General features: G+C 53.8%; 1 protein-coding gene across 2 annotated transcripts in view; it reads right to left on the bottom strand.

The window, feature by feature from the left end:
* Positions 1-26299, bottom strand: part of TPST2 (tyrosylprotein sulfotransferase 2) — a 52978-nt gene that overhangs the window by 7375 nt on the left and 19304 nt on the right. For both annotated transcript variants that reach the window (XM_043558056.1, XM_043558054.1), the window contains 3 exons: positions 9940-10011; positions 5460-6365; positions 2488-2686 (listed from right to left, as the gene is read on the bottom strand). In XM_043558056.1, coding sequence (XP_043413991.1) covers positions 2488-2686; positions 5460-6301 — 1041 coding nt within the window. In that variant the 5' untranslated portion in view covers positions 6302-6365; positions 9940-10011. The remainder of the gene's footprint in view (positions 1-2487; positions 2687-5459; positions 6366-9939; positions 10012-26299) is intronic.

Below are 26299 nucleotides of genomic sequence, written 5' to 3'. Positions count from 1 at the left end.
TAGAAATACACACACACACACACACACACACACACAGTTTTCAGTGAGGGAACGTATCTTTGCAGTGACAGCAAAACTACCAGGAAGACTAAACAAGCGTCTGGCAACCCCTGGGAAGAAACCTCTTTGGAAGAAAACCAGGAGCAGCTTCCGTTTTAAACAAACAAACAAACAACAGAGCTTCAAAGAGTTGGTCTTCCTCTTCAGAATTTTTTAGAAGATACACAAGGTCAGGCCTTATTCTGGGAGCTTCCGACCTGCATTCTGGAACAAATCAGGGGCCTTCGCCTTTTAATGTTTTTTTTTCTTTTTTTTGATGTTTGCTTATTTTTGAGAGAGAGAGAGGTGGGGGGAGGGGCAGAGAGAGAGGGAGACACGGAATCTGAAGCAGGCTCCAGGCTCCGAGCTGTCAGAACAGAGCCCGACTCTGGGCCCGAACCCACAAACCACGAGATCACGACCGCCAGTCGAAGTCAGATGCTTAACTGACTGAGCCACCCAGGCGCCCCAGGGGCCTTCACCCTTTAAAGAGGCTTTAGAGAAGTTTCCATGGGGCCCCTGGCTAAGAACACAGAGTCAGGAGAGCCCTCTGTCAATGTGGTCCTCATTCTGGTCCAGCTACTGCCCCTGAGAAGCACCCTGGGTGCTGGAGTTCAAGATCACGCTCCCAGCTGCCGTTTCTTCTTTTTAATCTAATTGTTTTCTCATCATATGAAAACATATGCAATACATTATACAATAAGATAGCCTAGGTACAGAAAAGTGTATGAAACACATTAAGTACAGCTTAAAGAGTACTTTATGAAAGCATAAGAATAATAAATAGCAAAGGCTTAGAATAAAAATAATGGGAAAAAAAATGGACCACATGGAGGTTGTGAATAGTCACACTGTCAGATGCAGTCTGAGCATCATGGAAGTGGACCTCTGGGTATTTCCACAAAGAGATGTTTGCAAAATCAATAGGTGTCAAGGGGGAGAGGACGTGCTGAGACCCGCTACCCTTCCCGCTACCCTTCCCACTTCCCCGAGGGCAGAGCCTGCATGTGTCAGAGAGGTGTGAAAGCCTTGTTAGCACCAAATGGGGTCTTTCTCCTCCGGTCACTGAACAATTAAAGGGGAAGAGGGAGAAATGGGACTTTCTCCCTTTGCTGTTCAACACAAGAACTGTTCACTTCCTAAAATCAGCATGTGAGAGGCCCTGGGTGACTCAGTCGGTTAAGCATCTGCCTACGGCTCAGGTCGTGACCTTGCAGTTTGAGAGTTCGAGCCTGGGCTCACTGCTCTCAGCACAGAGCCCCGCCTCAGATCCTCTGTCCCCCTCTCTGGTTCTCTCTCTCAAAATAAAGAAATAAAGATATTTTTTGTTTTGTTTTCTATTCAGCACGTGTTTGGAAATGCTGAGCGTAGCTGGAATTAAGACTCTTGGGGAGCCTGGGGGGCTCAGTCACTTGAGCGTCTGACCTCGGCTCGGGTCATGAACTCTCGGTTCGTGGGTTCGAGCCCCACGTCAGGCTCTGTGCTAACGGCTCAGAGGCTGGAGCCTGCTTCGGATTCTGTCTCCCTTTCTCTCTGTCCCTCCCCTGCTCTGCTCGTGCTCTCTCTCAAAAGTTAGTAAACCCTGCTCTGCTCGTGCTCTCTCTCAAAAGTTAGTAAACATTTAAAATAAATAAATAAATAAAAAGACTCCAGGTCTTACTGGCGTAGGAGCTAGGAGCTCGCATGTCCCCAGGCACGGGCCCCACGCTCAAATATTGTCCCTAACTTCGTGCCTCCAAGGAAGTCAGCATACAGCACCCAAAGTAAACTAGAAGCTGTGACAGTCAAGGACGGACTTGCTAACTGTTCCTTTCCCCAGGATTACCTGACTTTAATGCTTCAGAAACATCTAGTAAAGTCATTTCCCTTGACCACCTTAACCAAGGAGAGCTTAAAGAGTAATTTCAACTGCCCCAAGCTCCCATCTGTCTGAGAAATCAACATTAAAATTTAAGGGGGCAGGGGCGCCTGGGTGGCTCAGTCAGTTAAGCATCCGACTTCAGCTCAGGTCATGATCTCACAGTCCGTGAGTTCGAGCCCCGCGTCGGGCTCTGTGCTGACGGCTCGGAGCCTGGAGCCTGCTTCGGATTCTGTGTCTCCCTCTCTCTCTGTCCCTCCCCCTCTCATGCTCTCTGTCTCAAAAATAAATAAAAACATTAAAAAAAAATTTAAGGGGGCAATAAAGTGACCAAGAGTGAGTTTATTTCTATTCCCTCAACAAAGACTTGAAGTACTTTCTAAACAGACAAATAGCCAGGGAAATGGGGGGAGAGAGGGTAAAAGAGAACAGAGAAATAGGATGAAATTAGGACACATGGACCTGCTGGTAGAAAGGCTAGCAGTTGGATTTGAGCTTCCCTGTGGCCCAAGCAAAAACGGCCGTCATACACATACAACAACCCCCGCTCCAGGCCGGGAGCATGTCTCCGCGCAAGCACACGCACTCACCCGGTGGGTGTTGTTGACCACGATGGGGTCGGGGTTGCCGTAGTTGGGTGGGTTTGCGTAGGGGTCATAGCCGAGCCGCGCCAGCATGGGGGCGATCTGGGCCATGTCCCTCACCACGTCCCCAGGGATGTGGCCGGTCCACTTGGAGAGCGCTTCAAGGTTCACGGGCTTGATGACCTGGTCTGTGGATCGCTCGATCCTGGGGAGAAAAAATAGGCCGCAGGGGGCACAGGGAGACCCAGATGGCACCCGGGTGACCTGTGCCCACCTCGGCTGTGAGGCTGCGGGCAAGTCACTTGCCCTCCTCAGCCCTCCTCTGTACGATAAGAGCCTCTGTGGCCAGAAACTGGAAACTGGAAGACAGTGGAAGGTGGTGAGCACTTAAAATCCTGCTCCCTTGATGTCTCCAACTTTTTAAAAATAACGTTTTATTTCTGTGACTACGATGGGTATTTCGTTCTGGAGAAATAATTATAAAACACGGACCGCCCCCTCCCAGCCTATCAGCTCCCTACCGAAACCTAATCTTAGCATTTGGGGGTCCACCCGCTCAATACTGTCTTCTGTGCTTTCAATGGGAGAGTGGCCAAGGGCAGACTCGGGGGCCGGGCCGCCTGGGTTCAAACGCCAGCTGTACCGACACTGGCTGAGTGGCTTTGTGGGGGTTACTTCACCTCTCTGAGCCTCCGTTTCCTCATCTATCGATGGGAATAATGATCGTGACCACCTCACTGGGCTGTCCTGGGGAGTAAATGAGTTAATGACAGACGAGGCTATGGCACGCTGTAGGGTCTCAGTAAGCACTAGCTTTCTCTCTCTCTCTCACACACACACACACACACACATCCACGGAATACCTATGGTTGGTCTGCAATTTTAAAACAGCAATACGCTGTCTGTATCAGCTGATAACTTCGTTTCGCACCCGACACCTCCTCCATTTCTCCAGCTGTGTAGCATCCCTCCAGAGCGTATTTTTCCAGCCCCTAAAGGTGGCCACTTAGGTTGCTATCACTTCTGCCGTCACCGTGGAACCACCACCACCTGGGACGTGCGTCCTCGCTCGCCCCTAGGACGGGCTTCTCGCACTGTCTGAATCACAAGGACCCTACTGGTCGCTGTCCGAAGGCCTTGTACGGCGGAGGGTGGGGCACTCCCAGGATCCAGGCCCTGTCTCCAGGTGCTTCCATCCCAATGAAGAGAGAAATTGGGAAGACCAAAACCCAAAAAGATGTGGCAAAAGGAAGGTGGGACCAGGAGTGAGGAGAGCGGGGAGGCTGGGGGGGTGGGGACGGGCGGTAAGAGCAAGGGTTTGGAGTGTGCGGACCTCCAGGATTTTATGAGACAGAAGGGACACAGGTGCATCCCACAACATGAATGGGACACATGCTTGATCTGAGTAAAGAACCAACATGTCCCGGGGCGCCTGAGTGGTTCGGTCGGTTAAGTATCCGACTTTGGCTCAGGTCACGATCTCACGGTTCGTGGGAGCCCCTGCATCGGGGTCGCTGCTGTCGGCACGGAGCCTGCTTGAAATCCTGTCTCCATCTGCCCCTCCTCCCCTGCTTGTGCTCTCTTTCTCTCAAAAATAAATAAACATTAAAAAAAAAAGAACCAATGTGTTCCAAAATATGAGGCGTGAGACAGAATGCTGTGCTCTGCGGGGTGGAATATTACACAGCTGTCCCAAATGATGTCACGGTGGCATGCTGGGGCCCGGCGGACAGGTGGTCCCATACACAAAGTGAAGAAAGGTTACAGGAAACATGTTCCTGTTTCAGGAGGACTCCGGTTTTATCAACAGCCCCTGACAAAGGACCAGTAGGTCACAGATCAAAATCTGGAAGGTGGGATTTTGGGTTCTTGTTCCTTACCCTGGGGGAATCGTCTCAATCTCCGACAGTAAAGATATATTCCTTAAGTTATCTGATTTTTTGGCTAATTTACAAAGATCCCAGCCCCAGCACTGACTGGCTGGGGTATGAGGCACGTGGGCACGTCACTGCCGGGAGAGTTGCTGTACGTCCCCAGCTCTGCTCGGGGCTCAAGAGCTCTTGGGGATGGGGTCTGACAGGGCCCAGCCATGAGGGAAAGGAGGTGGCGCTGTCCCGGGAAGGACTGCTCTCTCACTGGCCTCTCAGGGATGCTTGGGCCAGATCGGGATGGAGACAGACAGACGGCACCCTCTGATCCTGCGTTGTTCAAGCGCTCTGGGTCTCAGGAGAGGGACGGCCTCCCCAAAGGAGGAAGGCGGAGAGGAAGGGACAGAAGGGGAGAAGGAGGAGGGGTGTGGAGAGCTTGCGAGCACACACCCTGGAGTCCAGCAGACCTGGGTTCAAATCCTGGCACTACCCTTTGCCAGCTGTGTGGCCTCAGGTAACGTCTTGCTGCGACTCAGTTTCTCCGCCTGTCAAATGGGTATAAGAGCTGTTCTCCTGTCCTCAGGTTGGGAATTAAAGGAATAACGTGTGTTGGGGGCTTAACTCAGTGCTTACTACACCTCAGGCACGCATTACGTGGTCATGAGGGTGAGGATAATGAGCGGGCCGATAAAAGCGGTCTCTATGCTACCATGGTGACAATAATAATAGGAATAATCGCACCTGACGTGTCTTGACCTATTTGATGCTCCCAGGTAGCTAGAAGGCTGCTCGATTAGATCCCTGCGCTACAGGTAGGGAAATGGGGGGCACAGAGAGGCTGAGTCACTCATCCAGCAGCACACAGTCAGGCGGTGGCTGAGCCGGGATCGGAACCCAGACAACCTGGTTCCAGATCCGTGTTCTGAACGTAACCTTCGCCCGCTACGACTTACTGCAAAGCACATTCGCATCTGCTGGTTGGCTCAGAAACAGGGCCCCCGCTTCTACGGGTGCTGAAGCCGAGGCTCAGAGAGACAGCGGCACTCTGCCCACCCACTGCCTCTGACTCGGGCCAGGGGGCCGTGGGCGCAGGGCGAGGGCTCCACTCACTTGGACAGGGACACGCCGCCCGGCTTGCCAATGAGGTCCTCGTGGTGCAAAACAGCGTCGCTCCAGGCAATGCCCAGGAAGTCCAGGATGAGCTTGAGGGAGCGCCTGGGGTGCAGCACCAGCTGCTCGTAGTACACGGGCAGGCACTTGTCCTTGCCCACCTCCATGCACTGGGCGTACATCACCTCGATGGCCTTGTTCCACTTGGTGAGGCAGTCGCGGTAGCTGCTGAGGTCGAAGCCGGCGATCGTGACCTTGCGCGTGATCATGGAGTGCACCGACGCTCGGCCGTCGCGCACCATCAGCAGGAACTTGGAGTTGGGGAACAGGCGCGACAGGTAGACCGAGGACTTGAGCGTGAAGGGGTCCTTGTTGCACAGCACGCGCGCCGGCTCCCCGTGCTTGGCGATCACCTCCAGGATGAAGGCCTGCATGGCGGCGTCCAGCACCTCGTCCGTCACGCCCGCCTCGTCCAGCCGCAGCTTCTCGCGGCCCGACTTGGACCAGGCCTGGCGCATGGCCAGCACGCGGGGGATTATGCGCGTCTCCTCGCCGCAGCGCACCTCGGGGTGGGCGTCCAGCATGGCGCGCATCAGCGTGGTGCCGCTGCGGGGCACGCCGCCCACGAAGATGAGCGGCATGGCCTTGCCGTAGCGGTACTCCACGCGGTCCGCGCCCACCATCACCAGGTCCTCCTGCTCCGGCCGCATGGCCCGCCGGGGCCCCCGCGGGCCCCCCAGCACCGCGCGGCACTCCAGCACCTGCTGCCCCACCTGGACCGCCAGCACCAGGGCCAGGGCGCAGCTGGCCGCCAGCAGCGCCCTCCGCACCGACAGGCGCATGCTGGGCCCGGGGTGGCGGGTGGGCCTTAGCGCCAGGTCAGCGGAGGGCGGGCGGGACTCGCATCTGAGGAGAGAGAGGGAGGCAGGAGTCAGGCAGGCCTGGGGGGGCTGCCGGCCCTAGCCAAACACGCTGCGATCGTATTCCTCATCCGACAGAGGGAGAATCACAATTATTAAAAAAAAATTTTTTTTTAACGTTTATTTATTTTTGAGAGAGAGAGAGACAGAGACAGAGGGTGGGTAGGGGAGGGGCGGAGAGAGAGGGAGACACAGAATCTGAAGCAGGCTCCGGGCTCTGAGCTGTCAGCACAGAGCCCGACGCGGGGCTCGAACTCATGGACCGTGAGATCATGACCTGAGCTGAAGCTGGATGCTTAACCGACTGAGCTGCCCAGGTGCCCCGTAAGAATGATTTTTCAATTGACTATTAAAGTATGGAAAATAATAATGCCCTGGGATGTCCGAATTCAGCAGCACGCCCACTTTGCAAGGACAAGGTTTCTGTGTGTCCTGTTCACAGAGGGCTCTCCAGAGTCTAGCACAGAGCCTGGTGCCTAGCAGGTGCTTCGTTAAGTATTTGGGGGATGTGCCTTGGTTGAATGAGCAGGACAAGGTTCCAAGTGCTGTGACATGACGGCCGTAGAAACAGAAGAAAACCGAGGGCGCCTGGGTGCCTTAGCATCGGACCTCGGCTCAGTTCACGATCTCACAGTTCGTGAGTTCGAGTCCCACATCAGGTAAGCTTGAGCCCTGCTTCGGGTGAACAGACGCCCCGCTTTGGGTAAGCTTGAGCCCCACTTTGGGTGAGCCCCACTTCTCTCTCTTTCTCTCTCCTTCTCTCTGCCCCTCAGGGGATTCTCTCTCTCTCTCCAACCCCCCCCCCCCGCCCTTCTCTCTCTCTGCCCCTTTCTCCCTTGTGCTCCCCGCCCCCCCTAAGATAGGAAAAAACAGAAGGAAACCAAGAAATGGAGAGGCTGATCCCAGGTGCCCAGCTGGGGAGCAGCCAGGCTGGGGTAGAACATTCTAGCCCGGGCCAGCCAGCTCCGATGCCTGCTCTGAAGGACCACACCGCCTCGGTGAGAGATGCTTTTCAGGAGACGGTGTGAAATATGCTGTCCTGTTCTGGGCTTCTTCTGGAATCACTACTCACTCCCTCAGTCTTCATTCAGTGAATGGGTATTAAGTACAAAAAAGGTGCCGGGCACCGTGCTCAGTGCTGGGGACAGGAAAGTGGGTAAGACAGCTGGGCGGGGGAGCGATACCACAGAAGCTATAGGCACCCAGTGAAAAGGGCTTCCCCTGTGAGAGGGATCAAGGAGGAGGGAGGGCAGGGAGGGCCCCTCGGGGAAGGTGGCATCCAAGCGGAGTCCTGGATGAAGCTGGCCATGTGAAGATGCATGGAGGACTGATCCAGGCAGAGGGAACAGAGAATGCAAAGATCCCCAGATGGGAGAGGGTGGCCCCACACCTGGGAGGAGGGGGTGACAGCTTCTACCCGAGGAGGTGAGGGAAGACTTCTTGTAGGAGGCGGCCCCGGAGCCAAGTTCTGAACAGTGCACAGGTGGTTTTCAAACAGCCAGGTAGGGAAGAGAGAGGAGGGTGTTCTGGCAAAGGGAATGCCCAGTGCAAAGAACACAGGCAGGTTCCTTGATGGATGCGAGCTTCAGCCGGAACCACCGAAGGACCGACCCAGGCTGCATCCCCACCGCGGGCTGTAGCAAGCGGGACATAAATATCAGAATGGAGGGAATGCACAATCTCGGCCCCGGGGTCCAAGCTGTCGAGAGCTTCAGCATTTCCTGGCTGTGTGGCTTTGGGAGAGTCACTTCCCCCATCTAAACCACAGTTTCCTCAGCTGCAAAGAGGGGTGGGGTGCACTGACCTCAAACGCTGAGAGGATTCTAGAAGCAACTAAGAAAGCAAAGATGAATCTCAGCCTGGGGTCACTGGCCGCCATGGACATCAGAAAATAGCTGGGGACCCTCTCCCCAGGAAACTGTGCTTATCATATGCTGCTGACAATGGCGGGGGTTCACTGGTGCCCTGAATTCAGGGTCGGGGATGGGGAAATATAATGCCAGGGCGCCTTGCAGGGAGAAGGCAGGCTGGGCAGGACAGAAAGCCACTTGGAAATCCCTCCCAGGACCTATCAACTTGTTCAAGTGCTCACTGAAATTCTCCTCTTCGACTTGAGACTAGAATTCTGTTATGTCAGTGTCTGTGCTCCTGGGGACCAGTCCATCACACTTTAGTTTAAATTAGAGCAATCACCCTTTCCTCCTGACACTTGGTGGGCAACGAGAGAATGGACCAGAAGGTGATGGGAGACGCACAGAAAGGAAGAAAAGGGGTAAGCTTTGGGAAAGCTGTTCCCAGAAAGGGTAAGTACAGTGTCTGTGCCCGTGTGTGTGTGTGTGTGTGTGTGTGTGTGTGTGTGTGTGTATTCTCTAGTGTATACTTGGGGTCGGAAAGTGACTTGGATACTAAATATCAGGGGGAAAGGACTAGAAGAATGGACAGGCAGAATAAGAAAAATGTTACCAACACACCAGTTTGGGTTAATATTGATCATTCCTGTTCAGTTTAAACCAAAGCACACGAATTTTGGGTTCTTACATTTATGATGCACATGCTCGGCTACAACTTTTACTATGCATTAGCATCATTTAATGGGATCACCTCTATCACCCCTGGGGGAGGACGCCTCGCCCTCAGCAGCTCAGAGAGAAGAAGCCACTGGCCTAGGGCCGTGTGGCCAGAGACAGGCCTGCATCTGACCAGGCTGAGGCAAGCTGTTCACTGTCCTCAGACAGGACACAGTGACAGGCCCCTCTCTGTCGCCAGAAGAAAACAGCTCAAAGCAGACAGGTCAGGCCTAAGCAGGAGACAGCAAAGCCTAAGGGGTGCCTTGAAAAGAAAAAGTAGGGCAATGTGGTAAAAAGGACAGCCAGGGACCCACAAAACCAAAGGCAACTTCCTGGCCATCTACGGTCAAGGACCCCACTCTGCAGGGGCCAGAGCGCCCAGCCCGGGGATTCGGGCCAGTCTTCTACCCCCCACTATCCCGCTGGACCCCGCCAAGGGCAGTGTCCCAGCGTCCTGGCAGTGAGGATGGCGGGTACGAGACTCAGACGTGGCTTCTTAAAGCCCTGGGTTCAAATCCTGCCTCTGCTGCTTGCCAGCTGGTGACCGAGACAAGGGACTTCACCTCTCTGAGCCTCTGTTTTCCCCTCAAAGAAAGGGAAGGGTAATAATAACCCTTCCTCAGGGAGCTATTCTGAGGTTCGGGGAGACTCTGTGCGAGGTGCTGAGATGAGCAAGCGCACCAGAAACGCTAGTCAGATGGGACGCAGAGGGCTTTGGATTCTGGCCGTGCCTCGAATCTGCTCAGCGATGCCGGCCAAATCCCCTGCCCGCTGTGGGATCCGGCCTTCTCCTATTATAGGAGAATCGTCTTTCTAAGACATAAAAAATAGCAGAGGACTGTCCCCGACATGCTGCTGGGACCCAGTGCTGCATTTCTAACAGAGAGAACACCGGCCAGGGGAGTCTGGCTGCCCCATAATGGAGGTCGGGGGAGTGGAGTAGCTCTAGGGCTCGGGTGGGGCGGGGGCGGGGGGACTTCTGGAGGCACTTACCTCCCCTGGGCACTGTCATCTCTGGGCTCTAGCCCTTGTGGCCGCTCACGGAGACTGCTCGCCGGCTGTCCCCTGCAGAGGCAAAGGAGATGCCGCGTTAGGGGTGGGTGCTGCGGAGGGGGCCTGGCCCCCTCAGAGGGGCAGAGGAGGGTGCCAGGCTCCCCAGGGGCATCCGGCGGTGATTTGGGGGGAAGTTTTCTGGGGGGGCAAGTTGGAGTGCAGGGGGAGGCCATCTGAGCCCAAGATGTAACAGCTGGAGTCTGAACTCGCCTGGTCCTACATGGAACGAACTGGCTTACTGTTCAGGCAGAGAGGTATGATCTGAGAATCTGGGTTCAGGTGCTGCTGCCTTAGGGAGCTGTTGGGTGTCTGTGAACCAGGGTTCTCCCTTCCTCTTGGCCCAAGGACATTGGACTTCAGGAAAAGTAAACATAAGGATAAGCAACAACTACCACCATTATATCACTAATCACCATCTGGGGCTGCTGGGTACAGTTGAACAGGCTGTGCACTGCCCAACTCCAAAAGGGCACCACATACCTAGCCTATGATAAATAAGGTGCCCTCAGAGTAGGACAGCATCCTTCCACTGTCACCTAATACTGACCCAATGCCTACTATGTGAGGACCTTGTATCATTTAGTCCCCCCTACGAGGAGAGTGTGATGATCCCAATTTTCTCTTAATTTTTATTATTTTTCTAAATGCTTAATTTATTTCCTTGGAGAGAGAGAGAATGCAAGTGTGTGTGGGGGAGGGGGGCGGCAGAGAGAGACAGAGAGAGAGAATCCCAAGCAGGCTCTGCGACATCAGCACTGAGCCCAACACAGGGCTTGATCTCACAAACCTTGAGATCATGCCCTGAGCTGAAATCAAGAGTCAGACGCTTAACTGACTGAGCCACCCTGGCACCCCAAACCCAATTTTCGAGAAAGGAAAAAGACCTCAAGAGGAAGAGCAACTCACCCAGGGGACCACGGGAACCAGGATCCCATCCAGATCCATGAGCCTTGGGTGCCCAGCTCTTAACCAACCACGGTGGTAAAGGAACGGGGCCATGGATAGGATGGGGTCTGGCAGGAAGCCGGGCTAATGTGGAACCAAGGGGCTCCTGGTGTACTTGTCATGCTGTGTCCTTACCATTTGGGGGCGGGGTGAGGAGTTTTAGTCTGATTCTCACCTTCCCCCATGTTACCAGTGGGATGACTGAGGCTCACGAGGGAAATTATTCCACAGACTTACACACAGAGTCCGGGGAGCTCCTGGTCCCTTTCCAGGAGGCGGGAGTGGTTAGGAACACAGCCCTGAAGCCGGACGGCTCCCTGACTCCATAAATCACCGTTCCTCGGAGCCTCAGTTTTCCTGTTCTGTAAAATGGGTTGTTGTCTGCTGAAAGCTCACGATGGCCTATTTACGGTGAGCGCTCAGAAACCTTTAGCTATTACTGTATCTGTGTCGTGTTGTAAATTATCTGGGTGTAGACTGTTACCGCGTCTCTCTGTCCTCTCTCCCTTTCTCCTCGCTTACTCCTCGCCTCTGTAGTTTGTGCCTGTCCTGGAAAAAAGCAGGCTGATGAGGACTCGTAAACACAGCTGGAGAAGGGTATCCAGATGTAACCACAGCAACCAGCCACACACACACACACGCGCGCGCGCACACACACACACCCTGCCTCCGAGCCTCCTGGGGGATGGACGGCCAACAACAGAGACCTGCCTCTTGGAACAAATAAAAACAATTAGGGACAGGGCACTTGAAGCTCTTCCAGAGTCGAGATGGCTGGGGCCCAGGTGCCCTCGGGTGGCCCTTGAAATGCCACAGTGCTCAGAGAGGCCTGCCGGGGATGAGAGCTGCCCCAGACTCCCATTATTTACAGCTGCAGTCCAGTGTGGGGCACGGACCCCTCGGAAGGCATTTAAATTTAAATTAAGTAAAATGAAAAAAATTAAAAAACCAAAAAAAAGTGGTGGGAGCACCTCAGTGGCTCAGTTGGTTAAGCATCCGACTTCGGCTCAGGTCATGGTCTCGCGGTTCGTGAGTTCGGGCCCCGCGTCGGGCTCTGTGCTGATGGCTCGGAGCCTGGAGCCTGCTTGGATTCATTTATTCATTCTCTCTCTCTCTCTCTCTCTCTCTCTCTCTCTCTCTCTCTCTCTCTCCCCCTTAACCCTGGTCCTGCTCTGTCTCTCTCTCTCTCAAAAATAAAAATAAGCATTAAAAGAATACAATAAATAAATTTCAGAAAAGGAAATTAAGGAAAATGAAAGAAAATGTTAAATTCAGCTCCTTGTGTGCACCGGCCGTATTTCAAGTGCCCAGCAGTCGTGTGGTGGCCAGTGGCTACCGTGCTGGACAGTGCAGATCTAGGATGGGGTCAGTGAACCACGGACCAAATCCAACCTTTAGCCCTTAAGAATAGCTTGTACTTTTTTTTTTTAAGGGAAAGAGGAGGGGGAGGGGCTGCGGGGAAAAGGAGAGGCAGCAAAAACCACCTTACGCACTCAGCAAAACCTGAAATGGTTAATATGTGGATACTTATAGAACAAGTTCGTGGACCCTTGCTCTGGAACATTCCCCTTATTTGCAGAAGGTTCTACCGGACAGCGCTGACTTGGAAGAAAAATGAGGTACACGGGAGGGGGTTGTGGAGAGTGTGGACATGAAGCCTCCTTTCCTTCTGGGAGGAACATCAGCATTTATTAAGCACCACTGTGCGCCAGGCACCAAACCGAGGGCATTCCGTGCTTTACCTCAATTCGTCCTTACAACAGCCCAATGGCAGGGTGGGGTGGCAAGGGGGCACCCCGGTTCTGCAGCTTAGGGATGACAGAGTCCCACGCGGATGCGGCGTGTGCATAATTATGCCAAAAAGCAAAACCGCCAAATCGGCCAAACCGAACGGCAAACACAAACCCCAGAAGAAGAAAAAAGACAAGAAGGAAATACGTCGACTCAAAATGCCAACAGGAGTGGTGCTTGGTGATAAGTTTTCTCCCCAAGACACACTGTCACAGTCTTTCTTTCTCTGTAATAAAATAATAAAGCCACTAGTGTGTTTTTAATCATATGCCAGGTATAGTAGGGGGCCAGGCTGCTTAGGATCAGATCCCGGCTCCACCAGCTACTGGCTGTGTGGCCTTGCCAAGTCACTCACCCTCTCTGAACCTCAGTTTCTGCATCTTTAAAATGGGGATGACAGCAATACCTGAAAGGAGGCTCCCGGGGGGGGGGGGGCACCTGGACACTTGAAATGTAGCCAGTGTGAACGAGGATCTCGCCTCATAGGGGTGGGGGGAGCTGTAAATCAGTTAGAACGTGGAGCTGTTCACAGGCTGGCTTTCGCTTTCTCATTTCAGCTGCAGGAGAACCTTCTAAGGTGGGGCCTTTTATCCCCATTTGATAGGCTGAGGAGATTGAAACTCGGGAGAGTTGAAGTGGTTTGCAGAAACCACACAGTTTAGTAAGAAGAAAAGTCAGTTTCCAAATCTGGTTATGTCCCTAGATCCCTGGCATCGATGTCACATGGTCAGTGGCAGCAGGGGAGGGCAGAAGGGACTCTGCTCTCTCTCTGCACTGGCCCAAGGGTTTCCCTGGATGACCGCGAAGGGAGGGGCAGGGAGAGGGCTGTTCAGTCTTCCAGACCCCTTTAGACCCACATTCATTCATTCCACAAATGTTTATTGAGCACCTACTATCGCCAGGCACTGATCAGACGCTGGGACACATCAAGGGCAGCAGACAGAGACCCCTGCCCGCATAGAGCTCACATCCTGGCGGGGAGCAAAGAGACCAGTGTGTGGGATCATGACGCCTGTGACACATGCTCGGAAGGAAATGCCCACAGCAGGGACCAGGAGATACGCCATATGGTGTCACAGAGGGAGGGGACATTTACACTGAGACCACACCAATCTGGGGTCGAACTCATTTGAACTTTCTAACTCAGCAGGGTTCCTCCAAGCTCAGCAGATCAACAGGTTCCCCAGGCCGGGGAGGCAGGTCGCCGGACTTACAGAGTGGCCTTGGAGGGGTGCCTGGCACCCCTGTGCCCGGGCCTCAGCCACCGGCCCTGCAAACTTTCCTGGTGGGAACCAGCTTCCAAACATTCCATTACCATGGCTACTACCTACCCTGCTGACCTCACCACCCCGAGCCCCAACCCTTCCCTGGCAAAGCTGGGGAGACAGGAGACAGGTGATCTCTGGGGTAGGGCCCCTGGCGATCAGAGACCTCCGGAGACCCACTCCCGAGACAAGCCAGCCAGAGTCCAACGGGGCAAGAGGAAACAGAATGAATTCTGGGGCTCTGGACCAGACTTGAGCATAGAAAGCATTCTCAGGGCTTAAAAAGGGAAGAAGAGACGGTAGGCTGGCGTGCTGCTTTAAAAGCATTAGGTCTTGGGGTGCCTGGGTGGCTCAGTCAGTTGAGTGTCTGACTTTGGCTCAGGTTATGATCTGGTGGTTCATGAGTTCGAGCCCCGCGTCGGGCTCTGTGTGGATAGCTTGGAGCCTGGAGCCTGCTTTGGATTCTGTGTCTCCCCCTCTCTCTGCCTCTCCCCTACTCGTGCTCTCTCTCTCTCTGTCTAAAAAATAAATAAACATTAAAAAAAAAGAAAAAAAATTAAAAAATAAAAGTATTAGCTCTTACTTATTAAGCACTTACTGTATGCCAGGTACTAAGCTAAGGGTTTTACACACATTACTGAATTTTGTCCTCACTATCTGGCCACCCCCATTATTTCTTTTGACCCTCCCTTATTAACCACCTGTTTACTGGAGCTCAGAGAGGTGGTGTCACCTGCCCAAGGCCACACAGCTGCTAAGCAGGGGACCCAGGAGGAAAACACAAATCTTTGGATGTTTTTTACCCAAAGTGACCAAAGCAGGGCTCCCACGTGCGGTCTGGCCTCCCCGTCAGAGGCCCAGTTCAGCCCTCTGTTAAGGCACAAGATGGGGATGGGAACCGGGGAGGCCGCGGGTCACACCCCGGCTCCCCCGCTCAGCGGCTGGGTGTCCTGGGTCACTCCGGTGTGGCTCTCTGAGCCTCGGTGTTCCCACCTGACAAATGGGAATAACACCCAGACCAAAGAGAGTCTTGAGGAACTGGACGTAACTTCTACCAAGCCAGGCACAGAGTCAATATGCAAAACTAGGCGCGTTTAATATTATGAGTACTGTCCTCACAGCACGTGGACAAAGATCTGAGAAAACGAGTGGCCCGGCGAGGTGGGATCGGCAAATCTTCTCTGTGAAGGGCCGGGAAGCCAACGACCTTGGCCACGTGGGTCAGACGGTCTCAGACGCAGCTACGCCATTCGCGAGAGCAACTCCAGACAACACAGCAAGGAAGGCGTGTGGCTGTGCTCTGATGTACAAAACCAGGCACTGAGCTAGATTTGTCCCACGGGCCACAGTGCGCCAACCCCCTGGCCTGCACAGCAAGGTTACGGTACGGGCAGCACACGCGCCCAGCAGGGCTTGGACGAGCCCAGGACGCGCGAATGCAGTGAGCCCCAGTGGGAGCTGGTGTATATTCTGGTCCTGGGCCCCCCCCTCTTCGGGGAGGCCTCAGGTGGCCAGCCTTTGGTGGGTGAGAGGAAAACGTAAAATTCAGGGGAGCAAATAGTCCATTAAAAAAAAAATGAAGAAGCACGTGCACAGAATGCTCCGGCATCTGGTCTGTCGCCAAGTAAATAAAGACTCAGGGAGAGAAGATTTGTGTGTGTCTAGAGCTTTCCTGGACACTCTGCCTGACCAACAACCGTGGGGATAGACGCTGCTACCAGCCCCGTTTTACAGAGGGGGGTAAGGTGAGGCTCAGAGAGGTGAGGTGCCTAGCCCAAGGTCACACAGATGGTAACTGTGCCTGAACGGGAACCCAGGTCCTTCCCAGCCTTCCCCACTCCTCTGGCATGGCCCCTGGTTCCGGACTTCCTGCTCAGGGGAAACACGGTAAGGGGGGCCCTGCCTGGTAAACAATGCAAACAGGAGAGGCCCAAGGGACCTTGCACTGGCCACACATCCGTGGGTACAAATACACACACATGCGCACGCACACACACACGCACACAGGCATGCCTGAGGCCCCGCCTCCATTCCTCTGCCAAGAAGCTGCCAGAGGGGAGGAAATGAGCACTGGAGCAGGAGTCCTGGTTCTGCTGATTATTATCAATGCAGCCCTTGAGGGGGTAGGAGGGGGAGGTATTACCTAACTTATTTGTGCCTCAGTTTCCTCATCTGTAAAGTGGGTCTGCTAACAGAGTTGTGAGACTAAACAAATGAAGGGCACAAAGCACTCGGGACAGGGCCCTATGATTGTATCCCTGTGATTTCCCCCTCAACTTGGTTCCCAAACCCCTGTGCAGCACACCCCTGGGTCCCGCGCCCAAACACTCTGATTCAGAAGTTACACAACGAGGCTCAGTGAGCTGCCTTTTACTAAGCGCCTTTCCCCTCGACCCTGCTGCTGGAGAAAATGCTACTTAGGGCCCTGGATTCGCATGCAAGGTGCCCACCCAGGCCAGGCGCTCACCCGGCGGTGCAGGGCAGCGTCAGGATGCAGCCCTGTGACGCGATGGTCCTTCCACCTGCTCTGTGCCACAGACCCCTTCGACTGTGACATCAACGGACCCCTTCAGAGAAGAGTGGGTTTTTATTAACATTTATTCATTTATTCTGGGGGTGCGGGGGCAGAGAGAGAGGGAGAGAGAATCCCAAGCAGGCTCCGCACTGTCAGCGCAGAGCCCCACATGGGGCTCGAACCCACAAACTGGGAGATCGTGACCTGAGCCAAAATCAAGAGTCGGACGCTCAACCGACAGCATCCCAGGTGCCCAGGTTTTAAATAGAATCAAATACAAGGATCACAAGGACACCAGTTATAGTAAAATCTGGCCAAGGACACGATTACCAAAAAACAAACAAACAAAAGCTCTGATAAAGTGACCGCTGTGCTCATTTATCAAAAAACAGTAAGGGGCACCTGGGTGGCTCAGTCGGTTGAGCGTCCGACTTTGGCTCAGACCACGATCTCCCGGTCTGTAAGCTGAAGCCCCACATCGGGCTGCCTGCTGTCAGCAGAGTCCGCTTAGATCCTCTGTCCCTCTGTCTCTGCCCCTCCCCCACTTGCACTCTCTCAAAAATAAATCAAACATTTAAAACCAAATGAAGAAAGAACGAACGAAAGAACAAAAGAACGAACGAAAAATGAAAAAATGAAAGGACGAAAGAATGAATGAAAAAATGAATGAAAAACAAAACAAAGAGAAAGAAAAAGAAAAGAGAAAAGAAAAAAGAGAAAAGGAAAAGAAAAGAAAAGAAAAGAAAAGAAAAGAAAAGAAAAGAAAAGAAAAGAAAAGAAAAAAAGAGAGATCTAGAGGCAGGCCCTATAACAAATACAACGCGCACGCAGCAATGACAAGAGATGTCTGTAGCCGCTGAAATACAACATAAAGGTATGTGTGGCTCCTATTGGTGACCACGACCCAGCTGCCTGGATCTGTCACCTACAAGGACACCTGGAGGAAATATTAAATCAGAGTCAATAAAGATATCATTGGTGGGGCGCCTGGGTGGCTCAGTCGGTTAAGCGTCCGACTTCGGCCAGGTCACGATCTCGCACTCCGTGAGTTCGAGCCCCGCGTCGGGCTCTGTGCTATCAGCTCGGAGCCTGGAGCCTGCTTCCGATTCTGTGTCTCCCTCTCTCTCTGCCCCTCTGCCGTTCATGCTCTGTCTCTCTCTGCCCCCAAAATAAATAAATGTTAAAAAAAATTTTTTTTAAAAAGATATCATTGGTTCCCATCCAGACTCCCGGGCCCCTAGGGGGCCCTCCAAAGCTGCACTCCCACCTCGGGAGGGGTTCGGACTTGATGGCATAGTCCCGGGCGCGGCTTGGGTGTTTTGATTTTACATAAAAAAAATAAAAGTAGGAGGGGTGGCTGGGTGGCTCAGTCGGTTAAGCACGGACTCTTGGTTTCGGCTCAGGTCATGATCTCGCGGTTCGTGAGTTTGAGCCCCACGTCAGGCTCTCTGCTGTCAATGCAGAGCCTGCTTCAGATCCTCTGTCTCCCTCACTCTACTCCTCCTCCAGCCTCTCTCTCTCTGTCTCTCAAAAATAAACATAAAAAAAATAAAAAATAGTAATAAAATAAATTTAAAAAATAAAAGTAGGAGGCAATACAACTATTACAAAGAAACATGGCCTCCGCCCACGCTGAGCATCACATGCCAGCAGGTGACCTTGGCTCAAGTCTGAAGTAGAGGACACCGGGGACCAGAGTCAGGGTGACTGTGGCCCCAGACCCGGAACACACGGCCCCGCGGGGAAGCTGAACGAGCTCTGCGTCTCAGCCACCGGCAGTGCAGAGACCCCAGGTGTGCACCTGCCTCGGCTCTACACCCCTAGCAGTGCCCTCTCCTGTCTCTGGGCCTCAGTTTCCTCATCTGTAACATGGGCCCAAGAATTCTTCTGAGCAAGACCGCTGTGAGGATTCACAGAGACGGAGGCTTCACTGAGAGAAGGTTAGTTATGCAACCAAGCCCACGGTCCACCTTGGAATGTTTTCATCATCTCAAAGACAGACCCCAACTGTTAGCTATCGCCCCAATCCCTTATCTCCCCCACCCATGGCAACCATGGGATCTACTCTCTTTCTATGGATTTGCCTCTTCTGAACATTTCATATACAGTCAACCCTCGAACGACATGGGGGCTGGGGGGTCGGTCCCCCATGCATCTGAAAATCTGCAAACAACGTTTGACCGCCCCTGCCCAAAACTTAATAGCCTGCTGTTGACCAGGAGCCTTACCCATAACATCAACAGTCCATCAACATACATTTTGTGTGTTACAGGTATTCTAAGCCATATTCTTACACTAAAATAAGCTGGAGCAAAGAAAGTGTCACGAAGAAAATCATAAAGAAGAGAAAATACATTTACGGTACTGTCCTATATTTATATATATATTTAAAAATCCGTGTATAAAGTGGGCCATGTATTTGAAACCTGTACTGGCCAAGGGTCAACTGTAAACGGAACAGCACGGCCCATGGTCTTTACTGGCTGGCTTCTTTCATTTGATGTGCTTCCAAGGCTCACCCATTGGTTTCGATTTTTTTTTTTTGATTTGCATTAAAATGTTCTCTACCTTGATGACAGAATTTTTGGACACCCCCCTACGTTCTGTGCCCAATGCGAGTGCCTCGCTCACCACAGCCTCCAGGACAAACCTGGGTTTGTTTCTACAAACCACAAATCGATGCATGGCTCTGTTCACACCTGTACTCAGGAGCTGGGGAGCCTGGGGACCCCAGAAATGCCGGGATGGCAGGGGCCACTGGGCATCTCTCTGGGAAATCCACGCACAGCGGTATAACCAGCTTCCCCCACAAAGCCCTGCTCCTTCTGGCACCACTCTGCTCAACTCGCCTTGAGAAACTCTACCACAACTGTGGCCTTGAGGTAAGCATTTATTGAGCTCCAGCTGTATACACTATGTGTCATCTCCCCCCACACCGAGCTCAGTTCTCCTTAGACAGTCACGGCACACTCACTAAGGCAGGCAGTGAGGCCAGGGGACAGACAGGGGACAGGAGCCAGGCTCATCTCTGCTGCTCCCTGGCTCGCCAGCTCTGGGCAAGACACTGACCCTCTCTGAGCCTCGGTTTCCTCACCTGTTAATTGGGGTGTGCGAGGAGATTTTCCTCCCGGGGGGCTGAGAGAAGACAAGAGTCCACGGGGAGTTGTCACTTGAGCAAAGTGAATGTGTGCTCACTCAGTGGGCACAGAGCTGAGGGCCATGTGACCATGGCACCATCTGAGGCTCCCAGCCACCCCGAGAGGAGGTACAATGACATCCCACTTTACAGACGAGAAATCAAAGCCTCGGGGAAGTTAAGTAGCTTGGCCACCACCCGGAGACTGGTAGGTGTGGGCCAGGATTTACACTGAGGTCTGACTCCGAAACACTGGATCTTAGGCTTCATTCGCCTTTTCATGGGCCAGACTCCTTCACTCAGAGACCTGACGCAGGACGAGGGGAAAGTGCTTCCAATCCTGCAATCAGGACATGCCTCTTCCCTCTCCGGGACTCAGTTTCCCCACCACTGACTCACGAGGGGTGGCGGAGCTCTGAGACGCCCTTCCCTGCCCCACACCCAACTTCCGCAGCTAGAATCCTCTCTGATTCAACACCTCACGTGGTGCACCTGTAAGATTTCCCTCGCAAAAGGAGTTCAGGGTTCGCATTTGAAAAAAGACAAAAGAGGCCAGGTGCCCACCTCCAGGGGCTGCTGAGAGGGGACAAGATAGCACATCCAAAGTGTCTTACCAATCCCCTGACTCCAGCTGGAACCCCCAATGCAGCCCAGGATGCCCCCACGCTCCCGGCTCTCCAAGACAAGGGCTGTGAAGGTGACCTTGGGCGAGGCTCTTAACCTCTCTAAACCTTAAAACGGAAATCGGAAATCGCTTTCCAGGCCCGCTTCACGAGGGCTCCCCTGCTCAGTGTGGCCACAGCAGGTGGCCCGGCACCAGCATCTCAGAAACTCTTTAAGGCCTGGAAGCCACGGACTCCAGGGAGAGGCCTCGGCCACCCGTACTCTCCAGTCTTGGGAAAACCGTCCAGCTGAGGCCATCCGGATTTCACCCCACAGGGTTCTGGCAAATTCCCAAGGACAACCGCCTCTCAGGCCTAGGAGGGAGGGCTGTTCCGAGCAAGAACATTCACCCTGTCTTTGGCCATGACTGACGTATCAGGCCACCGCAGACCGCCGTGGCTTCTCCTAATTGGTCTTCCTTCCTTCCTTCCTTCCTTGGCCAGCACCCAGCTCAGTTGCCCGCCTCAAAGAGGACACGGGTGATGAGGCAAGGGGCAGGGTGCCCAACAGGGGTTAAGGGCATGGGAGGACGGCTCAGGAGGGGCCGAGTCCACATTTGGCTCCGCCGAGGATGGGCCATGAGACCGGGGGCGGGGGTGGGAGGCAGTTAACATCAAAAGTCTCAGTTTCCTCCTCTGTAAAATGGGCTGAGCTGCCTCCCTCAGAGGGTTGCCGGGATGCCTACTGAGGCAAGTCCTTAGGGCCGGAGCTGAGAGAAGGAGTCCAGTACATGCCAGCTATTAAAGCATCATCATCGTCTCTAATTATTCTAATTAACCATTCCATGCTACAAACACAACAGACCCAGATGTGACACTATAAGAATTCATTACCCCGCAAGGCATCCTGGATAAGTTAGGGGACAGAGGTTAGCTGATCCCATGATGGTACATATTTAGGTTGGAAAAATACTCCAGAAGGGTATACCCTAAAACGCTTCATTTATTTCTCCTTCCACACCACCCCTCTGACCCCCTGAGTTTTCTAACTCTCCAATAGTGAGTATGTATCAGTGGCACGATACAAAAGAAAAGAATGGAAAAATGAAATGCGGGGGCGGGGGGGGGGGTGTTCCCAGGTTCGCGGCATAACTTGGAGACCTTAAGCTCTGGAATACAGAGCCAGCTGCCGAGACAACCCACGGCAAGCCCAGAGAGGAGAGTCTGTCTGGTCAAGGTCACGGAGCAGGCCGGGCCTGGGCCCAGCTTTCCAGACACCCCCTGGGCTCCTCTCTGCTGGCCTCGTGCTGGCTCACTCCCCTAACAAGATGAGGTAGGGTGACCTCCTGATTTAAAGTCTGGCTCTGAAGTCAGGGTGAAGATCTTGGCAGGGCCAGGAGCTACGTGACCTTGGGCAGGACACTCCTCTTTTGCGAGCATCAGTTTCCTTTAACTGTAAAATGACAATCAGCCTTGTGGCAGTGCCACATGGTTTCTGTGCAGATTAAATAAAACAGTGCAGGTAAAGTACTTACTACTCTACCTGGCAAACAGTAGGTGCTCTGCATCCTATTATTATAGTTATCACTATTATTAGTATTTGGAATCTAGTCATGTCGGGCAGGATCCTTTGAAGGGCGTGGAATGCTAACCCAGTAGGCACGGGTAGGAAATTGAGACTTAGGTACTAGGGAGCCATGGCAGGTATTTGAGCAGGAGAGGTGCAGTAGGACTCCGAAGCTGCATAGGGCTTGCAGCCAGTGCCCATCTACAGGAAACTTTCTGCCCAGGTCCTCTGTCACATCCTTGGCCATCCCCCTAGCGCTGCTGTGCAAAACCAGCACAATCCCCAAGGGGGATTTCTGGGTGCCAGCTGGGCACCGGTACATGTCAAGTGATCAACAAGCCAGGGGACCTGAAGCAGCCCAGATGGCCTCAGTCCACAGGAGGTCCAAACACCCGGCAGGGGCCCCAGGGTGACAGAGGAGAGATGGCCCCTGTCTCAGAGCCATGAAGAGTGGCTCCCTTCTACTTTCCTGTGTGACCTTGCACAAGTCCCTCCCTCTCTCTGAGCTCCTCTGCCCAAATGCAAACAAGGTCTTAACTGCTTCCTTCTGCTTCAGGGCTGCGGGGAGGGGGGGGGCGGGGGTGCTGCAAGCCTCACAATAAAGGCAACAGTGGTTTCCTCTGGTTGTTCCCAGTATGTGCCAGGCACTCTGCTGATCCCTTCAGGTGCAAACTTTAGTTAAACCCTCACAACTCCAGGGGCGCCTGCGTGGCTCAGCTGGGTGAGCGTGCAACACTGGCTCAGGTCATGATCTCATGGTTCGTAGGTTTGAGCCCCTACGTAGGGCTTTTCACTGACAGCACAGAGCCTGCACTGGATTCTCTGCCTCCCTCTCGATCTCTCTGCCCCTCCCCCACTTGTATGCGCGTTTGCGCGCTCTCTCTCTCAAAAATAAATAAACATTAAAAAACATCTTCTAAACCTTCACAACTCTAGAAGAGGTCCTTGTTTCATTCCTAGTCCTAAAATTTATAGGGGCGCCTGGGTGGCGCAGTCGGTTAAGTGTCCGACTTCAGCCAGGTCACGATCTCGCGGTCCGTGAGTTCGAGCCCCGCGTCGGGCTCTGGGCTGATGGCTCAGAGCCTGGAGCCTGTTTCCGATTCTGTGTCTCCCTCTCTCTCTGCCCCTCCCCCGTTCATGCTCTATCTCTCTCTGTCCCAAAAATAAATAAAAATGTTGAAAAAGAAAAAAAAAATTAAAATTTATTTAAGTATTCAAGTCACAAGTACAATCTTCATTTTTCTTTTTTTTAAGAGACGGCTTAAGTCTCCTTGGAGCAAGATCTCCAATGCTGTTTTGGTTAGTTAGTTGGTTAGTTAATGTTTATTTTTGAGAGAGAGATACAGAGCACGAGCAGGGGAGGGGCAGAGAGAGAGGGAGACACAGAATCCGAAGCAGGCTCCAGGCTCCGAGCTGTCGGCACAGAGCCCGACACGGGGCTCAAACTCACGGACCGCGAGATCATGACCTGAGCTGAAATCCAGTCAGATGCTTAACCAGCTGAGCCACCCAGGTGCCCCGTGGTCCCTTTTTCTAAGAGATAACCACGGTCGATCAGTTTGGGGAGGAGCCGCCTGTCCTTCTTTCTATGAGGTCCTGGTCGGACATGTATCTGAATGGCCATCACACAGGGCCTCCCTCCCACCCTCCCGAGCATCCCTCCTCCCCTCCTTCCACGCGCACACCATCATCTCCCGCCAGGGACCGATTTTACCCTTCAGGGGGACAACTGGCAATATCTGGAGACAGTTTTGGTTATCACAGCCAGGGGCCATCTCAGGAGCAGAGGCGGGGGTGTGGCTAAGCGTCCTATAATGTCCAGCTCAGCCCACACCACAAACGATCATCTGGCCCCAAACGTCCTTGACGCCGAGGCTGAGAAGCCCTGGATCACGCACGTCCTGAAACCCGCTTGATTCCCTCCACGTTAGGTTCACGGGGATATCGCACACGTGTTCGCCACTCAGTAAACATTGCTGGAGCACCTACTATGTGTTCCCTGTAGCCCAGCCAGACCCAGGTTAGCCAGGGGTCACATGAGTGAATGACAGAGGCAAAGCCCCAGCGCTCAGACGGCGGTCCATCCTCACAGAAAACAAGACCCCTCCTTTAAATTGTGCAAGAGCACCTCCTCCCCCTTCCCCAGCAGGGATGGCCCACCATCCATGGCCAAAGCCTTCCTGAGCGACATTTAGGCTGTTCCCATCTCTGATGCAACCGGCCCCATCACTAAGGAGCAGGCCTCCTCATACCCACGTGTGAGAGGCACCATGGGGCCTTGCTAACTGCATCAGCAGGGTTCCCTGGGAGCTTGCTCGTCCCCTCTGGCAGGTTCCAGATCCAATCTGCATTTTAACAGACCGCGGGGATTCCCATGCGTTTTAAAACTTAAGAAGCGCAGATCTAGGCAGCTGCGTAAAAAGGGTCCGCTGGCTGGGGAGCCGCACGTCTCGACACCTCAGCAGAAACTGCCAAAGCGCCTCCAGAAGGCCAGGGGTCTGTGAGTCCTCCTACACCGACTTCGGACTGTCAGACGCTGCTGTTTTTGTGAAGCTGACGACTCCTCCCCTTTTCCAGATACGAAGACTGAGGCTGAACAAGGTGTGCAGACAACCAGGACCCCTCTCAGCTCTGGCTTTCAGGATCTGGCCAGGCCCCCCCGGGGCATGTTCCCTGCCAGCTTCCTGCCCACCCACCCTGGCTGGCAGAAAGCGGCTCAGAGCAGGGGGGCGGAAAGGTCACAGCTCTCCTGGCAAAGGAAGGAAAGTTCCCGAGGTGGGGCACGAGCTCCGTGGGCTGGACATCTCCGAGTGCCACTGGGGAGGCTGCACTGTACCCACTTATGTCCAGTCATCCAGGACGGAGGACCAGGCCCGGGGACAGGGCAAGCCCGCCCTCATCGAGCACAAGAAGTGATGTCAGGATGCTGGGGTGAGGGTGAGGACGGGGCCCGTGCCGGGGACGGAGAGGGCCCCGGGGCCAAGGAACTGGTTGGGGCCCCAGCTTCAACTGATGAGGTGCACATATGCGCCTCAGTTTCCTCCCCCTGAAAATGGGCTCACACCAGCAGCTGCAGAGAGTTGCCGTGAGGAACTGATCCGCGTGAATCGCTCCACACACAGTAGCGTTATCTGGAGGCCTATCTCCCCCCTGCAGCTGGCACTGAACTGCCCCCCTTGGCTACCCCATCCCCACCACCACCGGCCGTGGTCAGCTCTGCTCTCCACCCCACTCGACAGATGAGGATACCGAGGCTCAGCGCCCTACCCTTGATCGCAAACTGAGACACGGTCACGGGAGCGGTGGCCCTGCACTGACATGGCCTGTGTTCCCCATGTGAATTCTGCCTCTGTTGAGCTGTGTGGACTTAGGAAAGCCCCTTCTCATTTCTGAGCCTCAGTTTCCAAAGCAGGGGGCAGCGGGGACATAATCCAGAGATGGGAGATGGGGAGCCACCCAGCAAACAGGAGACTGCCATGCCCAACGTCCCCTGACGCTCCACACTGTCACCCCTCCAAAGACCCAGCCCAGGAAGACCTGTTGTCTGTGGGCATCTCTCCTACGCCCCAAGTGCGACCTGGGTGAGGCCATGCAAAGCCAGCAGCCCCCAGGGAGGGCAAGTCACTTGCTCAAGGCCACACAGCTGATAAAGCCGTGGAGGGCAGAGCAGGGCAGGGCAGCAGAAAGTGGGGAGTCAAACCTGAGTGGGGTGCAGGCTGCAGCCAGCAGGGCAGAGAAGGACCAGGTTAGGTCTGGAGTAGACACCAGCAGAAGCAGGCAGACTGGTGGGGGCGGTAGCCAAAGTCACTCCTGCTGGCTTTTAGCTGTGAGGCCTCTTTGAAGGAGCGGGCAGTCCTGGGATGTGCCCGCCCCTCCCCACAGGCTCCTCCTCCCTCCGGGGCCCAGTCTGGTCACCTGCCCCTACATCCCCAGCAGCCACTACCTGCCTGGGCATCAAGGTTTCTCTCTGTGGCCACAGCTCAAGCCTTGTAGGCTGCACTGTCTCCCTATGGCCGAACTCATCCCATCCTCTGGAATCTTCTCTAACCACTATGGCCTGAGGGTGTTAAGTCCCAAGGAAACCCGACCAGGTGGCTCCCCCGCCTAACCCCTTCCACGAGCCCTCAGCCTCAGTAGAACATTCCAGCTCCTCCCCAGGGGTTATAACAGCGACATCCACGGTGAGCCATGCGTGGAATCCAATTGTCCAGAAGCCACATTGAAGAAGGAAAAAGAAAAAGGTGAAATGAAATTTGATTCTAGACTTTTATTTAACTCCACATATCCAAAATATCATCGTTACGCAATATAAAAATGTAAATAAAGTCAACATAAAGCACATGTATGATTTAAAATCAGTACCAAAATTAAAATTAATGAGACATTTTCCCTCTCCCCCCCCCCCACCCCTGCTTTAGCACTATGTCTTTTAAATCTGGGGTGTATATTCGACTTTTCACCGGGCCTCTCTGATCTGTA

This window comes from Prionailurus bengalensis, chromosome D3, assembly GCF_016509475.1.
Source record: "Prionailurus bengalensis isolate Pbe53 chromosome D3, Fcat_Pben_1.1_paternal_pri, whole genome shotgun sequence".
In the NCBI taxonomy this organism is placed as follows: domain Eukaryota; kingdom Metazoa; phylum Chordata; class Mammalia; order Carnivora; family Felidae; genus Prionailurus; species Prionailurus bengalensis.
Note: the sequence above shows the minus strand (reverse complement) of the source record. Positions and strands in the feature narration are given on the sequence as shown.